The sequence below is a fragment of the Sinohyriopsis cumingii genome, chromosome 3 (assembly GCF_028554795.1).
Source record: "Sinohyriopsis cumingii isolate HCF-2022 chromosome 3, ASM2855479v2, whole genome shotgun sequence".
Lineage (NCBI taxonomy): Eukaryota > Metazoa > Mollusca > Bivalvia > Unionida > Unionidae > Sinohyriopsis > Sinohyriopsis cumingii.
The window spans coordinates 110,386,795-110,406,877 of NC_142963.1; the positions used below are offsets into that span (position 1 = coordinate 110,386,795).

Consider the following 20,083-nt stretch of genomic DNA (forward strand, 5'->3'; position numbering starts at 1 on the left):
CGAGAAGTTTCAAATAAAGCATAGATTATTATCCTCGGCCATTTCCATCGCATGCCGGAAAAAGATCACAATGAATAAATAATGTGCCATCACTAACAGCAACTCAAGCAATAGCTGTAGACAATTGAAACGGAATATTTCTTTAATTCATTAATTGCACAACTGCAGGATTGCCATACAAAATTAAATGTGCAGATATTTTATTCATTGTTGAAATGTTGAATGTTATTTTTAATATTTATCATGTTATAATACTGTTCTTCGCACATCTAGCTGGATGTTCGTCCGACGAAACATTACCAGTTTGGGAAATATCACTAAGATTACCTCCGAGCGGCTTTCAAAGGATCGATTTGACTTGCATGGGAAAAAGACTAGGATCTTCCGACTGAGGCATAGCTCTGTCAGTGACGTTCCATCATCACATTGCCTTGTCCTTTTGCATTTATTATTACTGTAATTGACCATCCATGTCATTCATTTGCCTGTAGGGTAACCTCTTGCAGCAATGAACCTGGTGGCATAAATTTCTTCAAACTCACACATGAATCCCTATTTCTAATATGATTTTTGCAAGTCTGTGCATATATATATATATATATATATATATATATATATATATATATATATATATATATATATATATATATATATATATATATACACACACACACACTTGCCTATCATCAGAAAATTACAGCATTACTTGCACGTTTATGACCTTCGTATCTCCTCTGTACATAGTGACCTTTTAGAAACACTCTTTTTTACAATATGGAAGATACATATTTATTTAAAACGAGGCGGTTTGACTTATTTACAGGTACGACAATGTGGAAGTGTTAGATGGGCAACACGACACGGATCCTCTCATAGGACGGTATTGTGGCAGCAAGGTAAGCCAACATGCTAGATCTACAGGTGTGCCCGATTTACCAAAGACTGAAATCATTCATATGAAAGAAAACCTGTGTGAGTGAAGGTGAGGCAGTTAAAGGCGTTGTTTAGTTAGGCGGATATCGGCGTCTGTGGCTCGTACAAATTATCATATAAAATCTTGTTCACGTTTCTAAGTACTTGCAATGTTATTGTTAGTTTTTGGGAAAATATTAATCGCGATACTTTTTTCTTAATTATTACTTACCTACGTAAAGTATGTACATTAAATATATTACAGGAGTCATATCGCTTGCAGAATCATGAAAGGATAGACGTCAGTTAGTAATGAGAAAGAGAGGTGTTTGTGACTTTCATCATAATTTTTTTGGGGGTTGTGAATTTTACCAGTTGCGTAATGAGGGTCAATGGCGCCCGGGGCGACGATGAAGGTTCAAATGGGTTTTCACCCCCACCCCCCAAGACCTATGGCGCCCATGGTATTAGCGCCCCAAGACCTCTCGCGCCCGGGGTAGGGCAACCGCCCAGACCGCCCTCTTCACGTTGTACGCTGCTGAATTCTACACGACTGTTATCCTGATTGTAGTTAATGGCACTTGTGCTGTACCATAGTGATCTTGAAGATAAGTTTATTGGCACGATAATTTATTTCAAGATAATTTCATGATGTAAATAATGACGCAGATGCCATCAGTCAGGGCCAACTCTAATAGGATCTTCGGCCAGAAACCAGAACATTGCCAAGCGCTTAGGTGCAATATCAGGATGTAAAAATCACTATTGGTAGTATTGTGTATGTTTTGTTATACGGACATGAAAATGTGTATTTCCTCCTCCCCCTCCCCCTCCTCCTCCTCATCTTCTTCTTCTTCATCATCATCGTCGTCGTCGTCGTCATCGCCATCATCATCATATCATCATCATCATCATGTAGCAATGAGCTCCCAATAAACTTAATGATATCTTGCACAGTATCGAAAAACAGGCCGAATTAATGACCCGAAGTTATTTTCTTCCTTAAGACGTTGGATAGAAAAACATTGTCAGGGTGTAGGACAGAAGTTTAAGGCAATACACGTTTGAATAATCCGAATTTGTTTCGCTGTTTCTAAACTGAGAACTAAAAATGTTTTCGTTTTAATCTTGAGTAAGGTAAGAAGGCGTTTACCTCGGAGCAGCGATGAACTCTTATGGAAAGTGCAAATCAAATTGTGCTTTATTACTAACTATTCAGGGAAATGTAAAATTTAGTATGTTTAATTTTTCTCACTACTTACTGGTTATGGTGCTGGCATATATCCAGCCTCTCTAATTATCATGGTAACGAGCAGGTACATTTGAAGTCATGGTTCCCTACCAGCTTGATGATTAGTAAAACTGTATGAGCTTGAGCGTTCACGTTACTGATTAAACCTGCGTAGAAGATCTTGTTTTTGCAATAACGCATAGTCACGTTACAATGATATTAAAGGGCACGTGGCCTAAATTACATTTATTTACATGCTTTTGTCATGGTGCTCTGCAAAAGATCCTCGTTAACACCTGTTCCTTGTAAAGTTTACTCAGTTCATTTCCTGCACTTTGGGATTAATCTAATTAAAACGTAGGTAAGAAAATGTAAAACTCCACCATTTTATCGAGTTTTTACTGAAAGCATTAATGCAATAACACCAGTCCTCAAAATTGGAGCATAACAGAACATAAGCTCTGTTAAATTTAGGTTGTGAAAAAAAATGCTTGGTTTTACAAATATATTTCACTTGAGTATCATGATATCCCAGGGCTTTAGGACCCCTGACATTCTTACATTTACTGATGTTATTATTATTATTATTATTATTATTATTATTATTGTTGTTGTTGTTGTTGTTGTTGTTGTTGTTATTATTATTATTATTACACTATATTAACGAGAAGACAATAAATAATGTCACACTCCCTCGTCTCCAAGATTTTGAGTAGTAAAGCTTCCTCAGTTTCAAGATATATCCCAATGAAGTGGCGCAAGATTTTTAATAATGAGCATGTTTGAATACTTGCTTTAAAGTTAACTTCTTTCATCTATTTTGAATATGGATTCTAAGTAGTATATAATTGATCAGACCTTGGTCACTATAACCCTAGTATCCACCATTTTATTTCTATTTTTTAAGGTCAGGACCCTACTCCCATCCCTCATAAATAGTATTGTTAGAAACAACATTCAGCGCCCCACCAAGAAAAGATTTGTACACAATTTTCCTGACCACAGACCACTCCAACCCAGCCCCAATTTGTTTGTTTTTCCTGGGCTACTATAACCCAATGCTTTTTCACGCGCAATTTTTTTTTATAGATCAACGCTCAATGCTATTGCAACTAAAATAAAGATGAGATTAGCATACTTTGTTATTGTACCCCCTCCCATACATAGAAATGTTATTTCAAAACAACTCTGTTATGGTATCCTCCATTTTTTTTCCTTCAATCCTGGACCTTCACCCTATGATATTGCACATACCCTCAAAATGAAAACATTTGAGATCAGCACATCATGCTATTGCCCCTATCCTCAAAAAATTTGTTTTTAGTATTTCACGACTACACTCAACTACATGCTATTGCAATGAATAATGTTTTTGACCGACATCTTATGATTTTGCGCCTACTCGAAATTTTACGACAGCCACAACCCTATACTGTTAAAATGCCTTTTGAGGTCAATATCCTATGCAACTGTCCTCTTCGTTTAAAAAATTGGGATCAACATCCTATGCTTTTGCACCTACTAAAATACCAATTTCACGACCAACAAATTTATTTTTACGAACAATATCCTTTGCTTTTTTTACCATTTTTAGCTGTACAAGTCTTAGACCAGAAGAGCGTATGGCACGGCCTGTCTTCCGTCGTGTGTTGTTTTGGCGTCTGTCCGTCCGTTAACACAAGTTTATTATCACTGCTTATCCTAATATACTTAGAGGATTATCATGAAATTTTACACAAGCATTCAGCACATGGTCTACTTAGTTCTAAATGAAAATTATACAGCTCAGAAATCCAATATGGCCACCACTTCAGCAACCATTTGTTATCGCTGCTTCTGAATAGAAAGTCATGTCAGCATTGGGTTTTCATCAGAAGTTTTCTTATGTTATCCAGCTGGTCTTAAAATCAAGTTGTGCCCATCTGATGGTCAATATAAACAATATAGCCGCCATCTTGTTTATCTTTTCACAACTCCTCTTAGAGAGAAAGTCATGGCAACATTGTTTATTCACCGGAGAACTTCTTATGATATCTAGTTGGTACTAAATGGTTCCAGTCTGACATCCAGTATGGTCACCATGACAGCCAGCATAACAATCTTATTATTGCTAGTCCTTCTAAACGGAAAGCCATATTGACATGGTGTTTTGACCAGAATTATTAGATCTAGTTTGTCCTGAATGAAAATAGCGTCAATCTAATGTCAAGTACAGATGTCATAATGATTATACTGAAAATCGCGACACTAATTTTCCTGAATGGATGGTTATATCAGCATGGGATTTTCATAAAAAGTCTTGTAATGGTGTCTGGTTTGTCCTTAAAAGAAGATGACATAGATCTCACATCCAATCTGGCTGTCAAAGTGGCTAATCTTAAAATTTCGACACTAAGTATATCAGAGATGGTTTCAACACTCAACAGTTAAGAAGAAGAGATGGTCTTTTATTGACTTCTGGGGAATTCTTTTTAGTCAGATGAACGTAAGTCCTCTTCTAGGGATTCTTGGTTTTACAACACTCAAGTCTTTTGCACATGAAGTTTTACAACCCTACGATCAACCAAACATTTTGATGTATAAATAATGGACGTAAGATGATTTTGTTTAAAAAATTCAGAATAATTTTTTTTCTAAAGTATGCTTTAGGTGGTGATGGTATATTTGTGTTAGCTAGTGATATGGTGTTGAAAACTAGGTATCATTATTGGATACAGGAACATTTTAAAAAAGTTATCAGTTGTATTTAATCCAGCAATAAATACTGATATAAATACCGATATTATTAAGAATGTAATACTAGCACCAGTCTGTAACAATTAATCAAAAAAGGGACAACAAAATAAAGGAAGCAAACACCGGCAAATTAATAAACGGTTCATACAGTCATGAATAATTCTTGAATTTTAGATGTCTTGAAAATTTCTTCCATTTTAAAAAAGTGGTATTATCTATGAATTCTTTGCAAACTCCGTGAATTGTCACCCATATCCTTGAATTTCACAGACGGAATAAAAGTGTTAAAACTGAATAAGTTACATGACGTTTTAAATTAAGAATTTTTGCTATATACCCCCTCGTAACAAAATAAAATTTAAAAAGTGGGATAAATTTGGATGGATCAAATGACTTTCGACGGGAGTGGTTACCAGATGTAGTAGTGTAGTCGCGTACTAGTTAGTTATGGGTTTTTTGCTCTAGATTTTCTACCAATTTATGCAGTGATGGGAAAATGGTTCAGTTTCCATTGCAAATCTATATAAACTCTTTGAAAATCAACTTTTTGTCCCAGAGAAATAAGGAAATGGCAGTCGTCTTGTAATCTCAGATGCACATCCAAGAAATGAAACAACGCGGGATTTAGAAGACATATGACCAACTTGTTCACTGCTTTCATGAAACTAGTATATAAACGGGTATAATTATGTCTGCAGTGTAGGATATTTCTTAATTTACTTTTTGAAATAGGTTAATATCTGTTTACATTTATTGACCTTTTTTTTCTTATTCTGTATCTAGTAAATCAAAACTTTTGTTACAACTTCAAACATTTAGTTAATTAATGCTACAATATGCAATCCAATGTGATTTGATAACAAAGAGACAGTTTGTCCAGCCGTAGCTTATTAAACGGCTCATGATACCAGGCAGCTCTGTTATTACTTTTTAACTAACTCAGACAAATAGTTTGCAATATGTTTTTCGCTCATCTTTTGACTTTGTCCGGGACTCTTACTCTGTGCTACTCTTTCCTCCATCATTAGCTCGTGTTTCCCCTCTTCGTCCTGTTAGAGCTTTTACAAAATATGCTATATGAAGCATATGCACTGCATCTATCATACATATAGCGATAATATAGGAGCGATTTTTACACAAATTTCCTTGAGCAGTTGTTTTAACTTGCTAAGTATTTGTAACTTTTCTTCGACTTCAACATTTATGTTATTAATAGGTTCTCGAAATTTAGTTTCTAAATGTGTTAAATGTTCAACTGTTTGCGCTCTTTTGCTTTTAGCGTTTTGGAGAAGTTTGGCTGTTTAGCTTTATAGCTGAATCTATTCATTTGCCATTAATCTTGTATTTTCCATTATCTCCTCGTCAAACATTTCATAGTCTAATTTCATTTGTTCTGATTTTGAATGAACTACTTCAACATTATTCACAGGACCTTTAAATTCCTTTTTCTTGTGGGGTAAATAACCTAGTTGTTGGTAATGATCTAAAATGGATTCGACTTCTCATACTTGCTAGTTAAATGGTTCGTTTGATTTAATTCCCGGTATTTCTATTTAATCAGGAACTTTAATTCGCTGTCCGATGGTAACTGTTGGTTCTAGCGAGTGTTTGCATTATGTTACTTCAAAGGCAGGAACCATCTCATTATCTTAATGTACACGGTTTACAAATGTTTGACTTTTTGGCTTATATATATTTTTTTTTTTTTTTTTTTTTTTAACTAAGGCTTGCACACACTTAGAATTTTGATGTTGACATTTTATTGCACTTATTAAAATCGACTTTCCACCTACTTCAGCAATTTGTAAATTTGTTGGTCCATATTTTTCATTTGGATATAATATAATTTTCACTATAGTAGCCATCTTGAAAGTCTTGTTGTCACTACTCCTCTAGAACGGATGACAATCTTAACATGGGGTTATCACTAAATGACTTCTTATAATGTTTAGTTCGTCCTAAGTGGTAATAGTGCCAATTCCATATGCAATATGGCCGCGATCGCAGCCATCTTATTTTTATAGCTATTCCTCCTAAATGTATGATTTGAAGATGGGGTTTAAAAAAAAATAAGATTTTGTATAATGTACAATTGTTCCTAAATAAAAATGGCTCCGAGCTGAAGGCCATTATCGCCGTCACACAGCTTTCTTAAAACTTTTGTTATCGCTACTCTTCCTGAATGAATAGTCATCTCCACATGGCGTATTCATCTCAACATGGGGTTTCATTAAAAGGCTTATGATATCCAGCTAGTCCTAAATAAAAAATGTTGATAATCAGACAGTCAGTATGGCCGCCATGGTGGCCATCTTTAAAATATTGTTATCACATATCTGCTTGAACAGAAAGTCATAACGACGTGGGTGTTCACCAGAAGACTTGTTATGCTGTCCAGTTGGTAATAAATGGTGCCGATATGATGTACAATATTGTCGAAACAACAGCCATATTTAAAATTGTGTTATTTTTACTCCTTTTAAATGGAAAGTCATATCTAGAAAATATTATTATCTCCACTCATCACCAAATGGATGGCTATAATAACATAGTTGTCTCCAATAAAGTTCTTATAATACCTAGTTTGTCCTAAAGGAAAATGGTAGCAGGCATAAATCGAATATGGCTGCCGTAACGAATGTTGCCAATACTCCTTCTGAATGGATGATCATTATGAGACGGATTGTTCACCAAGTCCTAGATGAAAATGCTGCCAGTCATGCATCTAATGTGGCTGCTTCGACGATTGCCTTACCAATCTTGCCACTACTCCTCCAGATTGGATGATCATTATAACATGAGGTTTTCAATAAAATACTTCTAATGATGACTACTTTGTCGAAAATGAAAATGGTGCCAAGCTGACCTACAGTGTGGACATCTGCAGTTAATATGAAAACTTTGTTATCTCTGAAGAATATCAGATATGGTTTCATGACGTTACATTTGCATGGAGGAAATAGTCTTGAAATCCTGGGGATAAAATATCGCCCGGTAGCGCGTCAGTTCCTTCGAGGGACTGTTGTTTAACTAATATCGTCAATATTTTTAGCATAAGACAATGTAATATGTTGATAGACATTATAATTTGTTACTCTATATTGTTGAAGAGTTTCAAATTCATTATTCGATAAATTATCACACATAGTATCTTCATTTGTTGCATCATGAGTTGTTTTATCGTTATCATCTTTCATGTTATCTTCAGACACATCAATATCATCAAATCATTCACTACCCCACCATTTTTAAAATATTTAAACCAATCAAAGCAAGTTGAAAATACTCGACTTTATACTTTGTATTATTGCCTGTAAAATTTTAACTCTTGTGAATTATGTCAACTTGTTCATATTTACTTATTTATTTACGTGCCTTGTTGTGCATATATTTCTAAATTCCTGAAAAATTCACATAACATTATAATACATGCATGGCCTATTTGTCATCAAGACCTCCAAGCGTTTTTAATTTAAATTATTTCATAACATTTGTAACATACTGGTGATCTTCATCAGCAATACCTGATCCTCCTGGGGTCGAATACAATTTTGCAATTAGTGCTCATTCAGTTTTCTTAAATCTTTTAAAGGCATTCATGTACTCATTTTGATAAATGTATTATCATATAGTACCTCCATGTTACAGAAGCGTTTCATGGTTTCCTTGATTACATTTTTAGCGAGCTATTTTACAAAACTTTTGTTAACATCTTTTTCAAATCTATTTTCAAGAAAAATCATTACTAAACAAAATATATTTTCCATTTTTATTTGGTATTATTGAGACTTTGTTCCAGATTTTTTATTTTCCTCATTAGATAAAAATCATAACCAAATAAATTATTAATTGAAGGTGCCAAAAATATCCGGCATATTTGGAATTTAAATTTCACGCGCTATGTATATTTTCCTGTTAAGTGATTATTGTATCTTGCTTTATGATTAGTTTTAGCTTTGTCATTCTCCTTTTTTTTTCTAACGAAAATATTATTTTAGCAGCGTTTCTTGGTCTTAGCTTTTCGTATACATGTTTTGCAGTTTCTTGAAAATACGCGAGAGATATATTTATACAGTCTATTAAGCTATAAACTGTAGGCTTATGGACTTCATGAAATTATTTTAAGGTAAGGGCAAAATGGTGATGGTATATATTTTACTGCTTTGTTGTCCATTATGTATTCGGGTTCTGTTTATGATTGCTTATTGGCTCTATGATTATTTAAAATTCACAATATATAACGTAAGGAACTTTTCGTTGTTGATAACAGTTGTTAAATTTAACTACATAACTCTTTTCAGGCATTATGTCTGTTGTGCTTTTCAGGCATTATGTCTGTTGTGCTTTTCAGGCATTATGTCTGTTGTGCTTTTCAGGCATTATGTCTGTTGTGCTATCTAACTGAATGCATAGTTTTTAATGATCTTGTGGTGATAATGCAAAATATCCAAAGATTAAGACAAGATTCATTGTTTTCATTCTACAAATCAAGTTTAAGCTCGCAATTAAAAAATTCTTTTCCTTCGTCAGACTGTACATTTTTGTCGTTTTCTCTATATAATAATTTCTGGAAATGCATTAAATATATCATTTTCCTTTCTAGTTCAAACTATTTTCCAACATACATATCTTAGCATAGTCTAAATGCACTTATATCTATTGATATAACTTGCTACTGGTTAACTATGTGTTAACATAGACCCTTTTAAAAGAATATCTTTATTTTCGTTTGCTTGCGTAAAGTATTTGTAGATTATTCAATTAACCATTCATTCAATTCAGCGTATTTTATCTTCCTTTGGTCCGGTTTAATAAGCTCCCACAACTGATTGATATTTATGGGTTTTTGTATAGAAAAAAGACCTTCAGGATGGTATTATAAGAATCTTAAATAAACCTTCTTTGTCATCTATTTGATTAAAAAATTTATTCCATTTAAGTAAATATATTTCATATTTACTATCTTTTCTATAGCCTTTTAATTACATTTAAATTTTTAACAAAAGGCCATTCTTTTTTTTTTGTCAACCAATCTGTGAGAATGCCCAGGTTTAAGGATTTTGGTTTATATGACTATCCTTTGGGACAGGATTGGTTGCTTTCTTACATTAAGTAGGTTGGACTGTCACTTTGAGTGATTGGATCATGTACTTGACTCTAATCCCTATCAGAACCTCTAGGTTCTTGAAGCCACAGAAGTTATAATGATGTAATCATTTAATTAGAGGTGTTAAAGTGTATAAGAAGCTTGAATCATTTGTAATTTAAATTAATTTCATCTTGTTCCCTTGACACATTGTGTGTTGTACTTACAACAAACAAAAATAACATGCATGCTTAACTAATAGACAAAGAGTTGTTTATCTTTAATGGATCTCTAACAAATTTTTTTAGTTTAGATTGTCATCATAAATCCAACAGATTTTCTATCAAACCACAGGCACAATTAAAGGCTTAAAAATAAGAGCTTTCATTTTAAGTTTACACAAAAATCTGGATGGACTGGCTGCTTTGTCTAATGTGAAATTAGATAGTATCGGACTGGCAGGCTGGCAGCAATTTTGCATGCTACCTATGAGGATGCCTTGTCGCATAACACCAGTTTTTTACTTCCTGATTTGGACGTTGAGATCAAGAAGTCAAAGACTGGCATTAAGTGATAAGGCCTAATTGGATAACATCCTTGTCCAAAGGTAATGTATTTAAAGTTAAGTTGTAATGCCTGTACTGCATTGTTTTACCTTGAACACAACTAACTCATCTCAGAATGCCTATTAGTGTTTATTATGCATCTGCATAAGTTGAAAGTTCTTTTTACACCTGTTTATTTGTTAAGTGTAAGAAAATTGTCCACAGTATACATGCAAGAATATAACATACAGACAAACTATACAAGAAATTGGGCATGCATTGAAAAAAAGAATCATTTAATGGATTCAATATTTTATTATGTCCACAGAGTTTTATACCTAGTATAAACAAATCTGTTGATTTCTGCAAACACAAAGCTTGAAATGGGATTCCTATCTTTCAGATTCCTCCTGAGATTACATCCACTGGGGAACACCTCCTGGTCCGTTTTCGATCAGATGATACAATCAACTGGAAAGGCTTCTCTGCAGTCTACATGGAGGGTGATGCCATCTTTGATGGCCATGGAGCTGTTAAACAATTGCCCATGCCATACCAAACATAGTTTACAATAAGGTTCCACGGCAGTCATTGTCATTTTAACGTTTTAGATTCACCATAAGCTGATAGAATAAAGAAACTGACATCCCCACGGTTTAACTTGACAAATGCATATACCTGAACTTAGAAAAGTTTGGTGTGGAACAGATATGGGAATAGGATGGTATCTTTGTTGTGGAGCTCAGTACCTGAAGGTGACAAGAATTATTTCATATACTGGCTTGTGATTCTGATTTTCACTGATGAATATGGTTGAAAATTTGTGACAATTACTTATGGACAGCAGATTCTATGAAGAAGACCTTTGAAACCAATGCACAGATAGTGAATGAAGTACTTGGAATGAAATATATGGTTTATTATTTGATGGTTTTGATATTGCAGGCTTGATAAGTTATGGTTAAAAATACCTCAGGTATACAAAAAAATAGGGTTCACAATAAAATGTAAGTTGTCCAGTTTTTGAAGTAAGTAAACTTGAATTTAGAGAAGATTTTTTTTTCTAAGTTACTTAGTTTCTTGAAGAACTTAGTGTCATACTGTACATACACTGTATGGTTCTAGTGTCATACTGTACATACACTGTATGGTTCTAGTGTCATTCTGTACATACACTGTATGGTTCTAGTGTCACACTCTACATACACTGTATGGTTCTAGTGTCACACTCTACATATATTGTATGGTTCTAGTGTCATACTTTACATACACTGTATGGTTCTAGTGTCACACTCTACATACACTGTATGGTTCTGGTGTCATACTGTACATGCACTGTATGGTTCTAGTGTCATACTGTACATACACTGTATGGTTCTAGTGTCACACTCTACATACACTGTATGGTTCTAGTGTCATACTTTACATACACTCTATGGTTCTAGTGTCACACTGTACATATAATATATTGTTTTAGTGTCATACTCTACATACAATGTATTCTAGTGTCATACTATACATACAGTGTATGGTTTATTATGCAAAATCAGTTATGTGTGAATCTGCTCAGTTACCCATTTCTGTACCTATTTCTCATGTATGTATTTACTCACATTTTAAAAACTAAATTCAGCATTTATGCTGTATATTACACTGATTATTATATTGTAATTTGCATTATTTATTACCTTTTTGGAAAAAGAGAGAGAGAGAGATTAAATTAAAAACAATATTAGTTCCATCAGTTAGTATTGTGAGAAAGTGAGTTTTGATCTGTTGACTTATTCCTTGTTCATTTAAGGAAGCATCCTCATTGATTTTATATCTTTTTTAACAAACTTTTAGCATATATTAAAATATTTCATTGATTTTTATGTGCATTGAGTTTATATTAATCATCTTTAAATGTAGGACTTTAAATCCCATTATTTGAAATTATCATATTGGCATGCTCTGTCTCCATGCCTATAAATTGCTCCTGCGTATGTCATTTAGGCAGGTATTGTGTCCAAACTGTTACTCTTTGAAAATTTAAAAACTCAGAATATTATTATGATGTAATTACTTTTGCCATACCATTACGGATCACTGCCATCTCACCTCTGTCTGCATGGGTTCGAGTCTCGGATTCGGCCAATGTGGATATGTGAGAAAGCTTGCCAGTAGCTTCTCGAGGGTCGATGGTTCTTTCCGGGGATTTCCCGGGTTCTTCCTCCACCATTAATACTGGCCGCCATGTATAGCTTATCGTGTGCTGAAAAATGGCGTTAAACCCTACAAGAACAACAACAACAACAACTTTTGCCATAATTTGTTTCTTCATATTGTGGTAGTTCTTTACATTTGAGCATAAGTGAGACATGGATTCCTATTCAGCTGTTGTTATTTCTTGCAATCATGGTGTCTCTTCTGTGAGCTTTTATTACATTGTTGAACCCATTAATAATGTGAACCCTCTCCAGCCATTTTATTAGAACCTCTCTTCTTGTCCACTGATATACAAGACATAAAACAACAAACAAGACATGATTCTTCTTAAAATCTGCTTGACTAGATATTATCAATGCTTATCCATGAGATCTACAGTTTATGCCTTACTAGCTTGGGGTTGAGTATTTGTGTTTATTATCATGTTGATTCATCAGCTACACCTGCTGGCCTTCTCTGAAGACCCTCTCTGACAAATGCACTTGGATGTAGGAATAAATATGTTTGTTCAGTGGTAAACTTTCATTTTTAATGAGTATGCATTGTATATTTTTTATATGTTACCTCAGCAGTAGAGGTACATGGTAGTACTGGTATACTGGTTTACCACTGTCTCTTTTACCAGTGGTGTGTACCAATATACTTTTTCACTGTATCAATACTTTGTGAGTTTCCATCAGTAAGCAATGTACCCCAATTCCCAAATAATCTTGTGGTGAATTTAATGATGTTGGCAGCATCTTTTCATTTTTCATGACAAAATAATTAAAAAAAATAATATTTGTCTTACAAGATAGTTATATTTGTAACAAAAAAGTAATTTGTTAATATTACAAATATTTAATCACATCTATGACATGTGTCACCTATGCTAGTGTGATGGCTAGATGGGATGCTCTAAATGATATTCAGGCCAGATTCTATTTTTGGATAAATTTTGGATTAAAAACAAATTTCATTTTTCAGTTATTTACTAGCATCTGTTAATGTGTTAAGTACACATATTCCTTTATAAGACCTTACATTATCTGAAGATTGTCACTGGAACATTTTTTTCTATTTGAATTTTACATAATTTCTCAAGATCACTAAATATTTTCTCGTTTGGTGAATAAGTGTATTTTATGTTTACTGGATCTCTTATATACTTCCTTGGTTGTGGCATCCCACTCAAAGTTTCCCTACCGCTGATATCAATGTTGCTGTTGTTTTGGGTTTAACACCATTTTTCAGAATGTGATAGGCTATACATGGTGGCAGCTATAACTGGTTGAGGAAGAACCCAGTAAAACTTTGTTAAGAACTTATGACCAATGGAAAGTTACTGGCAAGCATTCTCACATACCCACAATGGCTGAGCCCAAGACTCGAATCCAAGCAGACAGAGGTGAGATGGCAGGGATTGGTACAGGCAAGCACTTTAGATCATTTGGCCACCTGAGTCTCCTATTATATCAGTAGTGCAGATAGTAAATTTTAGGTTCCAGTGTTACATCTTGTGTATTTTCCAACAAGCACTCTAATGTCAGCATGCTGTCTTTTACATAAACTCAATAATCCCATTTTCATTACAGATTTGAGATTACAAAATGCACAACATTTAACATGCACATAGCAGATTCATGTACCACAAGGTATTGACAGTCAAAATGTTTTGGGGGTAAAATGAATGTCATGCCCTTGCATCAGAACAATAAAATTGTTTGTCCCAAATATAATTGTGATGCACCATGACACAAATCATGGAATGTTCAGAAATACCGTGATACAAATTTTTTCATGGTACCAAGCTCTGCTCTTCGTGATAACTGTCAAGAGCATGTCAAGCAGATTGTAAGAAAATATGAATTTCAACAAAAAAAAACTAATACAAAAACAGCATAACTTTCTGGTTTTTATCAGCTAATTATTGTACATTGATTTTGAAATCATGGAAAGTATTTCTTATTTATTGTTTCATGTCTTATATACTGTTACAGTAGCTATGTAGGTAAATATGCTGGTGGGTGGGTGGGTGGATGGTGGGAAGGTGGTTGTGCAGTATGTAACACAATACTGGCTATGAGATGCTAATTAAAAGTTCAAAATTAAAATTTTACAATGATTAAAGGTTCTAATAGGAAGATAAAAGATCTAGTTTTATGAATAAATGTTTATTCAATAGTAAAAGTTCCATTTTAATTCCTGTACTTCCTCATATTTTAGTGAAGTTTTAGAAACTAAAACATTTTTTTATATTTAAACAGTAGTAATTTTAAATATTTGTATTTGAATGAAATTAAATAATGCAATCTTGGTCCTCCTATCAACTAGAATTAATTACAATGTGTAGTTTCTGCAGTGCTTATTTGAATCAGTATGCCCCAAATACATGGAGTTATTTGTAAAATGGGTATATGAACCCCAATGAGGCAAACATTACTATTGTCTTCATTTATTTTTGCTAAAGATAAATAGAAGCTCTATTTTCTGCTACCTAAGTAATTTCATTTGAGAGCCTTGATTTTAAAAGAATCATTCATGCAAGAAAACCTACTGGAGCATTGCTAAGACAGAAGTTGGTACATCATATTTCCTCTCTAACAGGTTTCCTAATTCATCCAAACAGAATTGATGCCAGCTATGGGAATTTAAAGGAATAGGCAGCACTTAATTAAAGTTGTCTGCATATTAATTATTTGTTATCATAGATCAGTTCCAATTATAGCTTGGGGTAGCCCAGTTACACCGAATGGGAGTTACAGTACATTATTAGGAGTCATTTGCTGGAGCATCTTCATATATGTATAAGTGAAAATAATTCTCTATTAATTTGAGGTCAAAGCATCCTCTCACTGATCTGCAGTGATCCTATGTAATCGGAAGAAAAGAGGTTATGATGTCAATTAGAATAGTGTCATATTTAACATTATTTAATTAAACGATACATTAGACATGTTGAAAATAATTATAAATAGCATTTTGAATGCTATCTATATATCTATCAAATGTAATAAAGGTTGTATTGGTAAAGATGAGACATGGGTACCATACATTAGTTTTTCACAATGATGTGCAGTTTAGCTGATGATCATTGTTGTAGACTTTTAAAATAAAACTGTTGCTTTAAAAAATTATGTGTGAAACAATGTTATTTTACCTTTAATAAAAAAGAAACCCTCTTCAGATGGTTGTTCCAGTCATCCTGAACAGCTTTGTTCATGCACCTTTTTTTATTATAAATAAAAAACGGAAGCAAATAAATGACTGAAACATCATTCAACAGTTTTTAATTATGGTTCCACATGAAAATCAAGTAGGATTATAGCATCGGGTGTCTATTTAGTATAACTTTTTGTTTGTAATTTAGCATAATTTTGGAATAGCACATATGAGCATGATGAAAGAAGTTGCCATTGTGGGGTTAACACCCATTTTTCAACACATGATGGGCTATACATGGCAGCCAGTATAACAGGTGGAGAAAGAACCTGGGAATATCCCAGTAAGAACCACCAACCTATGGGAAGCTGCTGGCATGCTTTCTCACATACCAATATTGGCCGAGTCCAAAACTCGATCCAACATGGACAGAGGTGAGATGGCAGTGATTGATATAGACAATCACTGGATCACTGGGCCACCCAGGGCCCTGGTGATGAAATGACAATTCATGAGAAGCTGTTGGAGTAGCTGCACACAGGAATTATTATACAGTATAGTAGCTGTAGAGGAACACCAAAAAGGGATAAAACTTTGGGAAAAAAACACTAAAGCTTGATGACAAACAAAATTGAAATATCAACCTCATATCAATCATGTCTGTTTCAGGTTAGTTCATTATAAATTGGGACAAATTGCATACACGAGAATTATTGTATATTGGTGCATTGAACATCAAAAAGAAGATAACTTGGGAAAATGCATTAAAGCTTGACAATATGACCATGTTCATGTGCTGTCAATAAATATTTGTTTGATATCAAGTGATTAAAAAGTCATAGGGCTAGTTGCCACACAATAATTATCCAATAGTATATACTTTTAACATAAAGGGGGCATAACTTAGGGAAAGTTAATCGAAGCATGATGACAGAATGATATGCACATGTTCACCTGATGTCAGTGATGCCTGCCAAGTTTCATGGAAAGATGTGGGAGTAGTAGCATGGAGCTATGGGGTGTGTGAACTATAGACCAGGGGTGGGCAACCTATTTTACATAGCATGCCACTTTTTTCCAGATTAATTACAACATGAATAAGGGCATGCCACCAGTAAGAGAGTAACACTGTTAAGGAAGGATTTACTAGAAATAGAAAATACTCACTATAGCAAACAAAATTTACAATGGCTAACTTCCCAACTTTACCTTGAAAATAATTCAAAGTCAGGCAGATACATTTAGGGGACTAAATTGTTTACAAACCAAAAGACTCAAAGGGAGAGGATATAGAGGGTGTGCTTTTTGAACAATATTAATTGTCTTTCATCCTACAAACAAGATGACAATTACAAAGTTGATCAGAATCAAATGAGAAACATATGCACTTTTGAAACTGAAAGCCTATCTTGTATCACTTTACAGTTGGGAAACAGGTGAAAAGATTATTCCATTAAAAACTATGCTCAAATTAGCATACATATGTGGAACATTGAACATTTAGAGTTTTGAAAGATAAAAACTTTGTAGAATTTAACAAATATGAGCACCATAGTGCATTAGAAGATGAAGGAGTTAAAATATGCTGGTTTGTTAGAATGTGAACAAGATAAATAGAACCTTCTTTCAAATTTCATTCAAAATGGGACAGCAGAAATTTTCTCAGTAAATTATGTATTTTTCCTTAACAAAAAATTTGCCATGACCAATTTCAGCCATCACAACCCTATGGTTTTATGCTAAGTAAAAGAAAGGATTTCCCTAAAATAGAAAGTGAAAAATTAAAAATAATTAAAGTATGGTGAATAAAATCCTAAATAGCCCAAAACGTTATATGACAAGTCCAAAAGTATTGAGTATTCCAAATGAGTTCCATTTGTATTCTGAATGAGGTTCAATCTATTGTGCTGATGTGCCAATAGTCACAAATGAAATAATGCCAAATGTCTTTAAATGAATTCAGAGTAATTCCAAAACAGATACTAGATCCTAAAGTCTGAACACTTTTGTAATTCCAATGAATAATTGAAACAAATAAATTAAATCCACACAACTATTTGACAACACTAAAGCTGGCGTTGATGCTAAGACTAACTAATTTTCAGTAAATCTTCCCTTTCCATTGCAATTTTCTTTCATACCTTTATTTCATTCTTTACTGAATAGATAGAAGATTAGTTGTTGCCACTGCACAAGCCTTAACTCTTTGTATTTAGAATCAGAAACATTGTCAAGAAAATTAATTTCTGAATCTTCTGTTGAAAGAACTTTTTCTCAAACATTTCAATGGTCCATGGACAGTGTCCAAAAACAAGTTCATAAAGACTGAAACCTAAAGACTCTTGAACTGTTTCTCAAACAGCAAACAACAACAAATGAACACCTCCATCCCAATCTTTTCCTGTATCAAAGCAATACAACCAAATCATATTCTTCAAAGACTGATGAAATCTTTTCAAAGCCCTTGGACTCTGGCCTGTTGAATGCCTAATTCATGCATAACTTGCTGTAAAATTCCAGACATTACATTTGACTCTTGATCAGATTGGACAGGTTTGGGAAGGTCAAAAGTGTAAAACTAAATAAATAATAGAAAGAAAACTTTATCAAAGCTTCTACTATGGTTTTAGTTTTATTAGTCCTCGAAGGAATAGCCTCTGGGAAATTCCTGGATGCACTCATTATCGTCAACAATTATTGGTTGCCTAAAATAGTCTTTGATAATGGACAGACACAAGCTATCATTATCCTGCTAAATGGTTCGTCAGATGCAAGAATAGGTTGCAGATGAGACTTGGGTATCTTTCTGATTCGGGTTTAATACCATTTGAAAGTGTGACAATATTTACAGTATTTAGAAACATTACATTTATTTTCAGCCAACAAAAATGATTTAAGACCTTGTGATAATTCTTACTAACTTCAAAATTAATAGCCAAAGGAGTTTCATGGGCTAGAATAGGAATTTCCCGTCGATATGACTTAGGAACAATATTTGATGGCTCACTGACCAGTTTTCACCAGCGGGTACCCCAGGTGGTCAGCATTTTCTCATAAGGACCCCATTTTATCGCAAAATAACAAGCTGGTACTTGTACGGCTTCATTTTCGCTGTAGTCCTCTGAAATAAACAGGAGACCTCGTAATCTTGTTCCTTTGAGACAACTAGTGATTGTCTTTTTTCGCCCTGGTTGGAATTGTGAAAATGAGAAGTAAAAAGAGGATCACTGTGATGAATTTCTCTTGCTTCATCAATACTAATAGCAAAACTGACCTCATCAAATGACTGACCAATAAATGTGTCATCTAAAGGAATAACTTCCTAATTAACATCATTCTCAAGAGCACTCTTTATCGTAGCTCTAGTAAGCGCACAAGCTGGATATAAACCTCGGATTCAATATCAATAGGACAAATTTTAAAAAAAAAATCCAAACAAGGTTTGTCAGTTACAAGTATACTAACCACAACCTTATCTCCAGTTTGGTCATTACCTAGTAATAAATGAATAGCCTCAATGGGCAAAAATATTACAGTTGATATAGTCACGGATCCTGAGACTAAGTCTGATGACAAATTAACACAATGGAGAGAACATTAACAAAGCCGCACTCAACTCCCCGAATAAAAACACTTTCACTGGAAGAAGACTTCTCATAAAAAGGCAATGTACTCAATAAAAAAGACTGAGAAATTTCTGTTTCTTTTAATATTTTAATAGGGATAACCTTTGGCAAAATAGCCTACAAGTAAAACGGATCCTTTCGGCATGAATGGTTCGTTTTTATCCACAATAAAATGAATGGGGTTTGTTTGACCCGACAAGGTTATTAATTTCGATACATGGCATAAACCTTGACCTTTTAGGAATAAGAGGATATCATATTGGAATAGCTCTGTCTTTATGCTGTTGCTTATTTTTCGACTTGTAGCAATCAGAAATATAACGTCCCCTTTCTTCTTGCAATAGCTGCATGTAGGAAGAGATGATGATTTTTTTTATCAGTCTTGTCAGAAGTTTAGTTCCTAAAAGTTGTGCAAGTTTTCAAATTTGGAGGTACTCGTTTGAAATTCAAATGTTTTGATTTTTTTACAAAAGAAAACTGCGGAGAAAAATGAAACTTTGTGAGTCAAGGAATAGTTACCAGTTGCACTAGCAGCATTTTCTTACGTTTCTTTTTGTCATCAATGTAGGTCTTGACGTCACTTTGGACTCAATTCTTG

General features: G+C 33.9%; 1 protein-coding gene across 1 annotated transcript in view; it reads left to right on the forward strand.

Annotated features, from left to right (window-relative positions):
• The window catches only part of LOC149803567 (tolloid-like protein 1), a 137,075-nt gene extending 124,697 nt beyond the window's left edge, over positions 1 to 12,378 (forward strand). The window contains exons 17-18 of the mRNA XM_089953303.1: positions 824 to 896; positions 10,914 to 12,378. Coding sequence (XP_089809429.1) covers positions 824 to 896; positions 10,914 to 11,075 — 235 coding nt within the window. The 3' untranslated portion in view covers positions 11,076 to 12,378. The remainder of the gene's footprint in view (positions 1 to 823; positions 897 to 10,913) is intronic.
• The last annotated feature ends 7,705 nt before the right edge of the window (positions 12,379 to 20,083 follow it).